Source organism: Schistocerca americana, chromosome 7, assembly GCF_021461395.2.
Source record: "Schistocerca americana isolate TAMUIC-IGC-003095 chromosome 7, iqSchAmer2.1, whole genome shotgun sequence".
NCBI lineage: Eukaryota > Metazoa > Arthropoda > Insecta > Orthoptera > Acrididae > Schistocerca > Schistocerca americana.
The window spans coordinates 275,859,746-275,873,187 of record NC_060125.1 but is presented as its reverse complement, the minus strand read 5'-3'; the positions used below and the strand labels follow the sequence as shown (position 1 = coordinate 275,873,187).

The following is a 13,442-nucleotide window of genomic DNA, read 5'->3' as shown; positions in this document are numbered from 1 at the left end:
CCTATAACAAAGTCAAAAGTTTTTTCTTTTTTTTCATAATGCTTCACCACATCCCACTACCTTACAAAAACTGTACCAAGGAGTATATGGTAAACCAGGGTTCAGCACAGAAGCAAAAACTGCAATGATCCTGAAATGATACCATATGGCTGTCATGAACATGACAGTTGTTTCTCACGATAGATGAAGTTTCTCATGATAGATGAAATGCTCATTAGAATACACACAGAATGACTTCTGGGTTCACAGTAATGTAATATTTTTTGAAAGACAAAATGTTCATCAGTCACTGTAGAAATTATTTATTTTACTATTGCAATTTCAGCCCCTGGGTCATTATCAAGTCCTACATCAAAAGCTAAAAAATATACAAAAAATGAAGCAAGTGAGTATAGACAGAGCTGCACAATCATGCCACCAGAGAGTAGAACATTACAAGAAATGATGAAAATAACACCTCACTTACATTTCTCTTCAGCACAGGTCAGTATCAAAAACCTCTGACATGTATACCCATCATCGTCAGAACTAAGCTTTCTGAATGTAGGAATACAGTGGCATCAAAATAGTGCAAAACTCTGTACGTTGTGGAAATTATTTAAATTATGTGAACTGTTACCCTGTTAACATCCTTAACACAAACTGCTATAAATCAATGTTCTAAACACTGTTTCCATGTGAACTGGGGTCACTGGTGTGAAAATACATTCACAATTCAATTTTCTCTGCACTTATCAAAAATAGTACTGTCCAGCAATAACAACTCTAAGCTTCATATCATAACATTGTTTCCAATCTGTTGGCAGCACACAGCTTTTCATGTGACAATTTGGCCGTAAGGTACAAGGAGACAGCTTACAGAAATTTAGTTATAAGGGAGTGGGATTAAACTACATATCTCATCTGTCCTAAAGATCTTACAGTGGCTTGCGTACTGATACAGAACATGGCAACAGTAATCTTACATATCATTTTCTCTGCATATACATTGCAAATGATTAAAAATATAGAAGGAGCAAAATGCTTGCCCAATGAAACAGCCAACAGAGCAGCACAGCAAACAGAAAATACATGATGATGACATGAAAACCCTTAAATATAGGAATGTATTTTTACTAAGCTCTAATATGGTGAATAAAATGCAATTATGTACAAACATATGTACATATAATAGTAATACAGTTCCGAAGTGCTTAAAACTTTATAAGGAAAAATGTAAAAAGTAATAACACCCTATTATGATTCACTACTAAAACAGGTAAGACAAGACACACTTTTAAAGATAAAATGAAATACAGATCATAAATTAAATTAAAAACATAAAACATATGGGAGTGCACTCCATTCTCTCTCATTATGTACAAAAATTGCAATGCAATAGAAAACACTGGAAACACTTATAAAACTTTATTTTCATTTATGAAGACCTGGTAAAATACACCACATAATATATTCTAAAAATAAGATAAAGATAAAATAGAAGTCATAGCATATATGACTCTCCCATATCCTCAAATAAAAATGTTATGAGTACCATACATATTATAAAATCAAGATACATACATTTCTGTACATAATGTTGGGGCAGTAAATCTGTACCACACCAGAAAAAATAAAGCAACCTAGTGCCATGATACATTCTATCATTTGCACTTAAAAGCACACTGGAATTCATCTATAAATTTTACATTTCTTACATAAGTTTGATCATAAGCAAGTCATTGGGATTATTTCTGATACATCAGAAATAATCCCAATGACTTGCTTATGATCAAACTTATGTAAGAAATGTAAAATTTATATTTCTACAAGAACAAATTATTCTACTTTCAGGCATTGCATACAGTATTGGAAGGGCTGGATCTATGTTCCTCACTGTATGTTTGTTCTCAATTAGATGTTTGCTTACAGTAGAGTTACTACTCTCTTTCTGCCTAATACACCCTCAGACCCGCCACTGAATGCCCTCTCTGCTCGTCCAATATAATATTTTGTCCAAGTGCTACAGTCTCTTCTGTAGACCCCATGTCTGGCAAAGTGGTTGGTGTACCAGTGCTATGTCTGATTTTCTTGCCTAATGTATTATCTATATAAAAACTAGTCCCTACATTAGTTTTCTTGAATACTAGTGCAATATTGTCTGGGACTGCACCTAAGTATGGTAGTTAGGCAAACTTAAGTCTTTTTGTACTTGGGACTTTCTACTGTCACTCCATCAGTTATATCTGCACTGTTTGTATTAACTTTGCACTCACATAGCTCAGTGATCATTTCCCCTCTGAAACCACTGTTAATAGCTACTCCTTGCGAGACAGCCGGTTCTTCTTCTCTCCCCCCCCCCCCCCCCCCCCCCCAAATCTAGTGGCAGGTTGTTTAGTCAATGTATCACACAATTATAATAGGCTCACTCATGGCACACTGAATGGCAAGAATCATTACATACAGTACAATCCATGGTGACTGGCTATTAAAAACTTAAAAATTTGTTGTCAATATTTGATAGTTGGATGTCTAGGAAAGTTGTACTTTTGTTAACTTCTATTTGTTTCACAAATTTTATACGGGGATGCAGGCTATTAAGTTAGTTGTGCATTATATCTACATCGGTAACAAATCCCTCAGAAAGTACTAATGAACCATTGATACATCGTTTACAGTACTGAATTTTCTATGATGTTGGGGAGGTGAGTAATTCTAATAAGTTAACAAAATTGCAAACCTCTGCTCATGTGAGTTTGCACATAATTAAACCTGTTCTTATTACTTTTACTGTCTCTTTAATCTGCAACATTTGTGTACATATTTGTGATGTCAAAAGAAACAAATACCCCATTCTACAGAATCTTAACATTCTTAATGTCACATGCACCCTTACAAGTTGTGCACAGTGTAGTTTTTCAAATGTTTAATACCATATAACTGGCACATCAAGTTTTTTTACTGATCTTAGTTAGGACTATCAAAATAATTAATATTTGGCTGAACTGGAACATCTGGCAACAGTTCATGTAATTTGCATCATTTCAATGATGTACATAGCTTCGCACTCGTCTGGCATTGCCCTATTTCTAAAGTCAGAAGTCTTATTTCTGATGATGTCTACATGTTTGAGGATTTCAAATTATGACATGTGCTGAAACACAATTTAGGTGATGTGTTATTTTCACTGCATTTTGTAGTGTACTACTATCTGATGGCATGTTCATATATGTCTACATCTATACTCCCCAAGCCACTGTACTGTGGGTGGCGGAGGGTACAGTGTACCACTACTTCTCTTTTTCTTTCCTGTTCCACTACCAAATAAAGCAAGAGAAAAGCAACTGTCTATATACATGCATATGAGCCCTAATTTCTCTTATTTTCGTGGTGTTTGTGCAACTCTGGCTCTACATTCTATGGTTTAGTTTTTTGTTTGTCCTTTCCTTGTTGTTTTTGCAGTATCATTTCACAATGGCCCTAAGACTGAAACTGCAATAGTAAAATAATTTCTACAGTTGACCAGAGGAAAAAGATGCCTTGGTATTCATGGTTGTAGCACTGGATGACAACTGGAAAATTCCCATGGAGTATTTCATGACAAGTGGTTTGACTGGTAGTGAAAGGGGTAATTTATGGTTTGTCTTGATTTTCTAAAAGAGACTGGAATTAATGTACTCACCTTATCATTCGATGGTGCAACTGCTAATTTGTCAATTGCTCATTATTTGGGGGCTGAATTTAATCTAGACAGGACGAAATTATGGTTTGTAAGCCCATTAACAGGCCTGTATTAGATGCTTGTCACATGTTAAAACTTGTTAGAAATTGTCTTTCCACAAATGAGGAATTCTTCAGTGAAGATAGCCTAATGAGGTGGATTTTTTTGTTGAAGTAGAAGAATTATGGGCTCAAGAGAAATTGTATTTAAGCACAAAATAAACAAAATTTCCTATTAACTGGCACAATGAAGATTAAACTCGGTGTACAGACATTAATTGAAATTGTTGCCAGTGACTTCAGATATCATGATGAAAATCAGGCCTACTTCAGTTTCAGGGCTGTGACAAAAAAGTGAAATTTTCCAGGATAATTAATGATTTATTTGACATTTTCAACAGCACAGATTATTTTCAAAGGGATTCAAAAGATCCTTTGGCACAAATATGTACAGTGATGTATGCCTATATGTAAAGTAAAGAAAAGATATGGCTAATTACATTAAAACAGACGAGGGAACGTTACTGGTGCAACCAACAAAAAGAACTGCTTGCATACATATAATTAATAGTCTCTATTCTTCATTAGCTGCATATAAGACTATCACAGGCAGAACTGCACCAAATGACTTTCTTACAAACATATAAACTCAAGACAGCCTGGAAATGTTTGTTTTATAGTGCTGTGAGACATTGTGGGAGGGGCAGGACAACAAACCCACAGCACAGCAGTAGTTTGAAGCTGCGTTCAAGAGATGTTCAGCATACATTTAGCTTAGTACATCTACTGGCACTAATTGCTCTGCCATTGATGCTATCACAATCCTTAGTGTAACATCAAGTAATCAATAAAATGTAATGAGTTGCCATCTGTTCTAGAAACTACACTAATACTCGTAAATCATCAGCATGATGGCATACTTTATTGAGCTTCTCTCACTTTATATGTGAATCACATAGTTGAATATACAGCTGCATTTGTGGCTAGGACAGTGAAGTACAGTACTAATACAAATGTCTATTTTCAATGCGGAAAACTTTTTAAAGAAATTAGGTACAACAGCTTTTCAGGACTTAAGGAAGAATATTTTCCTTCACCTGAATAATATATTTACTTGTTGAATATTTTCAAACATGGTTACATCATATAGAGACACACCAGAATGAGTAACTGTGCTATCCTCGAATTATGAGTTACCACACCAAAAGAGCTGTTTGAAAACTAGTGATTGTGTGTTAGTTAATCCACTCAATGGGCTCAACTATTTCTGAGTATATGCATGGTAAGTATGGGGCATCAAGCCACTGCACCAAGGGATGCTGTATTCTATGTTGACTTGGCCATACCTCTGATCTCTGCGTTCAGTCATTCACTTTTACTTACTTTGTTCAGTGTAGGCTCCTTTCAGCTTGTTTACACAAGGTCCCAATTACCAGGTTTCACCTACATTTTATTTTCCAAATTTATTTCGGAAGTGCAGGATATCTGGGGATGTTATCTAATGCCTTAGACCAGTCTTTTTGTTGGGCCTATCTGCGACTCAGCATCTCTGCTTTCTGGTGAGTGGCAACTTTCCTTCTCATAATATTGAAAGTATAATTCTAAGAGAAGTCGCAAGTAACAACATATTCACCCTCATTCAAGCTTTCCTTAACTTTAATTACTAAAGAGCTCAGCTAGAAAATCATGCAGTCAATTTTTCTGAAACTCGTTCAATGAATTCTGATGAGGTATTCCGGATTGCTTCTAATTTTACTGAAACCCACTGTTGAAAAGTCATATTTTTGACCATATTACTACTAAATGCATTTTGTAGTGTGCTTTTTATCGGGTTACATTGGATTACAAATTAATTAAAAAACTTTCATTTTTAGTAGGTCTAAAGAAATAATCACACATCTCAGTCACTAACTACATTTTAAACATAAAGCCATAACTCTATGGTGACATAATGGTTAGCACATCTGCCTTGTAAGCAGGAGACCTGGGTTACAGTTCCGGCCATGGCCCCATTTTTAATTCATTGCTTCAGCTTCTATCCTCATGAATAAAAAAATTTATGGAGCAAATGAACATTTATTTATGGATAAGTTATGCATTTTTACAATTATATCTAAAAATGTCATTACATCTAAAAATGTCATTTTTAGCAAAATATGTATTTTTTTTTAATTTTGTACAAGTGTGAACCCCTGACAGGCCCACTTTCATAATTAGGGAATTAGTTAACAAAAATGTGAAGTGTTTTATACACTTTTAAAAAAAATTTTTGAAGATGTCTTTGATAAAGCAAAGATTTAAATTTTGAAACATTTTTGAAAGGTGGCAACCAACAGCCATCAAGTAATGTGTAAAATGCATGTTTCACCATCGGCTGCTGTTATTTTAAATTTTTATTTACATTTGAAAAACTTATCCCATCATTTTGGTTTACATAGGCGAGTTGTTACAGCAGTTTCAAATTATGGTAGTGGGGTATTTTTGACAAATTCATATCACCTATTTTCAAAATGGGTCACTGTATTTTAATAAAACTTGTTTTTTATCTATATGTAGGCTACCTCTGGGGCAAGCTTTATCACGACCTGAGATTGTGAGATAAAATTCACATTAAAATTGAGCTCATTTGACATGGAATGTCCCTTTTATAGACTCCCTGCTTCAGCGGCAGTAATGCCTGAACATTTGAGAGGAAACATTGAGAATATTTTGTGTACATTTCCAGACTGTGCTACAGTTGTAGGTGCAGATTTTTACTTAACAGCTATAGACTGAGGGACCTAAGTGATTAGAGCACCTGTTAGGGACAGGGAATTGTTCGAAATTGCTCTAAATGCCTTATCAGGGAACTAACAGCTTGCAGATTACCCAAGAGGTCAGCATGAAAATTTTATCTCCACCACCAACAAAATGTGTATCAATGGACATGATATTCAAGAGCATTGTGCATTGACATGCTTTAAGCAGGTATGTGCTGAACAGAGTTGCGACGGATGAAAAGACTCACTATGGTTTGGAAGCTGCATTAGAATAGTGCTATGAAAACAAAGAGAGCTTCACTGCAAATTTAAATGTAGCCAAAGCCTCACAGACAAATAAAAACTAAACAAACCCGAAATTAATGTAGGATTACAAAATTGCAGAACAATCACTGGAAATGGTTACTTTCACAAAATACCTAAGAATACGCAAACAGAGCGATTTAAAAATGGAACGACCACATCACAGAAAGGGCACAAGCCATAGTAAGATTCGTTGGAAGAATCCTCAGGAAATGTAGTCCTGGAAGCAAAAATCTTAAAAAAATATAGTCTCACCCCATACTGTGGTAACTGTTTAGAAAATTGAACATACTAACAGCAGCCTCACAAAACATTTACTCTCATATGGAAATCACAGTGAAGAATCAGTTGGCTAAAGTGCACTCACTGTGTCCACAGCGCTTGCATTGCATCCTGATGTTGGTAATTTGTTGATGTTGGTCATCAGGCAATAGTGTACACTAGCCAGTGCAAGTCCTTCAATCTAATGATGTCTTTCAGTGGAAGACACCAATTGATTACATTTGTTTTTGGTATGGGAATCTGGAAGAAAACTAGATATGCTGACAGACTGATCTTTTATGTAGCTTGAGACCTAGGTTAGGTGGGAATGTGGCAGACTGCCAAACAGAATGCTGTTTAGCACAGCCCAAGATATACATCTGTCATTGCAATAAGGTACTTGTATATCTTCTTCCTCATTTTGCTGGAAATTCTATCAATGTCAGCAAAATTCTAACCTAAAATAACAAAATACCAGCTAACTTTAAATAGGAAACATAGCAAATTACAAAAAAGCATTGTGACTGGCTACTATCAACTAACTCACAATTTGTTGTATTCAATTCTCATCGTTCATCATGAGTTGTTACCAACATTGGCATGCAATGCAACTGCTGCGGGGTCGGGGCCTGTAGAAGCACATTTACCAAATCAGGCGCTATTTGAAATAATGCTATAGAACTCTCCAAAAACATGAGAAACCAACAGCCTTTACCATCCTCACTCTGCTGGATAGTGAAATTTTTAAAAACAAACTGAAATCATTTCTATTTCACACCTCCCCCTACCCAGCAGACAAATTTCTGAGTAGATAGTTTCCACACGGTGGGTTACATTTATCACATGTCCATTAAGATCAAAATTAAAAATCCAATTATGTTCATGGCCAGATATACGCATGCTTTTTGTAGAAGAATTTATTAAAAGGGATTATACTGACATACTCCACATCATTGCAAGTTGTGGATGTAAGCCAAGAAGCGTAGAGAGAGAGAGAGAGAGAGAGAGAGAGAGAGAGAGAGAGAGAGATTAAACTCCGTGCTTTTCTTTGTTTAAAATAAAATCTTAAATTTAATGTGCACCTACAACACCTACCATACATTATCAAATATGTTCGTCCGACAACAGTAAGAAGTTGTTCAACTTGTAATGTAAAAGATAATTTGCTAACATATCATAATTACGTTAAAAGAAAAAGCTGACATCCACTACCAGCAGGTTCAGTAGGTTACAATATATTAAAATTAAAACCAAATACACATTTATAACAGCAAGCAAGCAAATAAACCATTATGCAATATAATAGTAGCTATTCAGATACTTCTTTATGAAGCACAAGCAGACAACAACTGCAAAACTATTTCCTGTAGAAAAACTTGTTTACAATATCAACTTAAGGAATACGTTTGTTAAGATTTATTTGGTTAAAACTGGAATGGGACATCTTAGAAGATATTATGGGCAACTAATAGAATATGGAGAGAGAAGTAGTCTTAATGGAAGCTGTTGAAAAGAAATGTAATCAAGATAATGACTTTTTATCAGTTGACTAGAGAATAACAACAGCAGCACTAGAAAATAGAATAACATTTAAATTTAGCACATCAACACACCGGCTTCACAAGTTAATGACAAACTAGCATGTGTAGTAGGTTGAGGAAGGGACAAGAGAGGATATGGAATTCCATGGAGCTATAAATCGATACGACAAAAGGGAAAGGAAAGTAGTATTACTGTACAGTCTAGAAATGAAGTAAGGGGGGGGGGGGGGGGGATCTTGCTAGAGGAACTATGGTTCTTTCTGTGACAGGTATAAACTAAGAAGAGCAATCATTTTTTTCAAAATTAGAAAAATATAACAAATATTTTGAGAAAAACTCTAAACATTTCAGCATATTCATGAAGCAAGGCAACAGAAGATTATCAAGGACATTATGTGAAGCAAGCAGTATATTTGCTTCAAAAAGAAAACAACAAATTCAAAGTAGCAAAATCAGAATGTGTGAAAGGGAGACTAAATATATTTAAATAGATTTTGTAATGGGAAACAATGATACGTATTGGAAGATTAAGATCAGGTTCTAATAATAAAAAATTAAGAAGTTAACTCATGATATGCAAATTACTCTTCAATGAGAAAAGTGGCAAACAGTTGTTCATCAAAGTCATCCCAACAGAAAAGAGCAGCTATGAAATATGAAAGGAGAAGAAAAGAAGCTGCCTAATGGTCAGAAAATGACAGAACAGAAGGTGCTGATACAACACATTTACAATCACTACAATCAGTTGGAAAATATCAGAGCTAAGTGGTTATTGGAACCTACCTCAAAATATATGGAGGTGGATACATATTAGATTTTTTTTTTTTTTTTAAGAAAATTATCCTCATATAAATGAAGGAGGCGCAAGGAGTATGTGTGAGAATTGCCACACTATCGGCCTGACATATTATAGCCTGCATCAAGTGCAGATAAAACAGTAAGAAAAATCGAGGTACAGAACAAGTACCAATTTGGTTACAGAATATTTAAAAGAACCAGAGAAGCAATTTGAACATCCACTGAAATTACAATAAAATTCACTGTCAAACCTACGATATAATTACATACATACAATTATCAATACTTGTTCCACAGACCATGAATACAAGATTTTGTAACGATGTGGACTGTGTCACTTTAGTAGTTTTTCTTTTCACAAAATAATTTTAATTTTTTTTTTTTTTTTTTTTTTTTTTTTTTTTTTTTTTTTTTGCAGTTACTACTTCATATCTAAAAATTCATCTATTGAGTAAAAGGAGTTATCATTCAGAAATTCTTTTAATTAGTTTTTAAATGGTGGTTGGCTATCTGTCAGACTATCTGGCAAATGACCAAAGATTTTTGTGGCAGCATAATTCACCCCTTTCTATGCCAAAGTCAGATTTAACCCAGAATAGTGATCATCGTCCTTTCTTCTAGTGTTATAGCTATGCACTTCACTGTTATTTCTGAATTGGGATGGGGTATTAATAACAATTTTAATAAGTGAATATAGGACTATGTATTACAAAGGTATTGTGAATATCCCGAGTTCCTTGAATAAATGTCTGCAAGGTGATCATGGGTGGGTTCCAGCTATTGTTCTGATTACAAGCTTTTGTGCGATGAATACTTTTATTCTTAATGATGAATCACTCAAAATACGATGCCATACGAAAGCAGTGAATGAAAACAGTCATAGTAGACTAATTTACTGACATATTTATCACCAAAATTTGAAATAACTCTAATAGCATAATTAGCTGAACCTAAGCATTTCAGGAGATCATCTGTTGATAAATTGAAAAAAAAAGGTGTTCAAAATAATACAAAGAGTAGTAAAAATGTTTGAGAGATAAGTGATATATAATAAGAAGTTGCATGTAATAAATGTAGAAGAAGAAATGAAGATTAATATTAACAAGGTTGTCATATATTTTCATTGCTAAATTTGTATGTCAATGCAAAAAAGAAAGAAAGATCTAGAACCGTTAAATGGAATGGTGGAACCAATGTTGTGCAAAATGTCAAATTACATTTCTTAAATGAGAGGAAATGCACTACATTAAGTAAAACACTTATCTGTTGCCCAGAAAACAAAATGACAGACGTAGAGAAAATTAATTCTGCAAGACCACAAATAGTTCAATGGAGTACCTAAGAAAAGCATTATTCAACAAAAAGGTCAACTGATATCAGAAGTTCAGACACAACATACGTAATGGGCACAAATTAAACAAGAAATTAAAAATATACTTCAGGCAACAGACGATTAAAGAAATGTATAAAAATAACTTGCCCAAAGATTGTATGTACTCATTAGTGACAGTAACAATATGTGGAGATGAGACTGAAAAGAAGAAAATTCCCACAATACATTACACTAGTTAAATTTATTAGTATAAGCTGACTCTACACTCTTACATATAGTGTAGGAAACAAATACTTTCATTGCAACTATATCGTGAGGAGGAGGAGGAGGAGATTAGTGTTTAACGTCCCGTCGACAACGAGGTCATTAGAGACGGGGCGCAAGCTCGGGTGAGGGAAGGAAATCGGCCGTGCCCTTTCAAAGGAACCATCCCGGCATTTGCCTGAAGCGATTTAGGGAAATCACAGAAAACCTAAATCAGGATGGCCGGAGACGGGATTGAACTGTCGTCCTCCCGAATGCGAGTCCAGTGCTATATCGTGATATGAGATGATAAAAAGCTCTATGCACCTTCATGTTACCTAGATGCTCACATATTCAGTAAACTTATAGCTCATCGTATTAGGGATTAAAAACTCAGAACAAAACTTTTCTCCTATCTACTTCCATATTTTGCCACTCATATTTGCCCTTACATGCATGGAGAATATAACATGGGCAAGCCCCTTAGAATCGTTCCTCTGCCTCTTTACAGATCCGTCCAAATTTTCAGTGAGCAGCGTACTATACCTTCTTGAACGACGCTTCAAATAACAAATGTGATCGCTAAATATTTTAACATAATGTGGAAAACAATGCCAGTCAGAAATGCTATAAACACAAGTCGAGGAAAAAGTTTCGCTGTGCAAACTAGAGTTTTTAGTGTGAACTAATTTCGTTTACTCACTTCGCACCGAACCCGAAAGCCGTTCCGGTGGTTGTAATAGCTTGACTTCCGAAGCCAAACGACATTTTTTTAAAAATATTTTGTTGTCTTCTTACTGTTTACTTTCTGGCGATTAATGTCACAACTGACAACAACTTCGCAATCCCAACAAAACAGGCCGCCAAGCATTGCACCATACACTCATGGAAGTTAAATTGCCAGATACTCCACTCATTACAAAGAATACCAGTCAACATCAGAACATCGCGACACCCCGTCGTGTTTCTGTTACCCACTCGATAGCAACGCGCCAAGCGGCCATCAAGCTGCTCTTTTGAGTACCATATCGGATGAGTGGAAATATCGTCGTATATATTGATTTTTAATTCACTTAAAGATAAAGTTAGTGAATCGCCTATAGATGCTGACTCTGAAATTATTAGTATGTCGAAGCACCACTTAAATAACTTTACAATTCAAAGGCTCCCTTTACCAGAACATAGATTAACTGGCTGTTTTTCTATGAGTTCCTTGCGAGGTATAGGAGTGGCTATGTACGAAAAAACGGCATTCCATTTGAGTCCATAGATGTATCATGCCACTGCACTGAACGGATATTTGAATGTTGTGTAGGAGCAGTTGAATTTAGTGAAACTAAACTTCTAATTGTTGTTGTTTATAGGTCCCTTAACTCTGACTTCAGAGCATTATTGCTCAAGCTAGATAGGGTTCTTGATTCACTTTCTAGGAAGTACCAGATTTAGTTATACATGGTGATGCCAACGCAAATTTTGTATATAAAAGTGCAAGAAAAAGGATGTTTATAGATCTTATAAATTCATATGGTCTGAAGCAGGTTGTGTTTTTCCAACTAGCGTACAGGGGACCAGTAGCACAGCCATAGATAATATTTTTATTCATTCTTCATTACTGAATGGGCATTTACTAGTGAAAGAGTGAATGGCCGTTCAGACCATGATGCACAAATTTCAACACTAAAAGGCTTTTGTAGTCAAACAAATGTAGTAGTAGTAGTAGTAGTAGTAGTAGCTTTATTCATCCATAGATCTCTTTTCACAAGGATGTAGGACATGTCAAAGTATTTACAAATTTAGATCTATTTAAAATAAGCTAATTCGTACACACATATATTTACAAACTTCTAGTTAAAGACAATCATTAGATTTATCGTATAACATTCCTGGTATTTAATACTTTTTTTTACAAATAGCTTATTAAATAATGTAATGCCACATTGTTTACTCATATCTCACTATCAGTCACTGCACACACTATACACACATTGTTTTATATCACTTCACACACACACACACACACACACACACACACACACACACACGTGATCTCTGGGCCATTCTCTGTACTGCAACTTCCCATCTACTATCCTGAAAAACTGAGTCAGTATCCCGCCATAAAGAGTGAGATGTTGTGCTCAGAAAGAGGAAGAAAGTATTTCTAGAAAGGAAAAAAACATAAAGTGAAGGTGTTATTTGGAATGTCGGGTATTTTACAATCATTTCTATTATTATTTATTTGTATAACATGTTTTATCAAACCCCTACTCTGTTTTACCTAAGTAATCCTTCAATGTCACATATAATTACAAACTATGTAGGAAAATTAATCCAACAGCAATAGAGAGTTTTTTAAATCTTGTCAAGGAACAAGAGTGGTAGATTGTTTCCAGTGCCGATAACATAGATGATAAATATAATGCTTTCCTTAACACATTTCTCATGTCTTTGAGAGTTGCTTTCCATTACAACAAACAGGGAACTAGCAGTAGTAGACAGTCCTATTGG

At 35.0% G+C, this 13,442-nt stretch overlaps 1 protein-coding gene across 1 annotated transcript in view; it reads right to left on the bottom strand.

The window, feature by feature from the left end:
- Positions 1 to 11,814, bottom strand: part of LOC124621958 (nuclear pore complex protein Nup58-like) — a 149,592-nt gene extending 137,778 nt beyond the window's left edge. The window contains exon 1 of the mRNA XM_047147485.1: positions 11,641 to 11,814. Within this exon, the coding sequence (XP_047003441.1) occupies positions 11,641 to 11,705 (65 nt within the window). The 5' untranslated portion in view covers positions 11,706 to 11,814. The remainder of the gene's footprint in view (positions 1 to 11,640) is intronic.
- Positions 11,815 to 13,442: the final 1,628 nt, after the last annotated feature.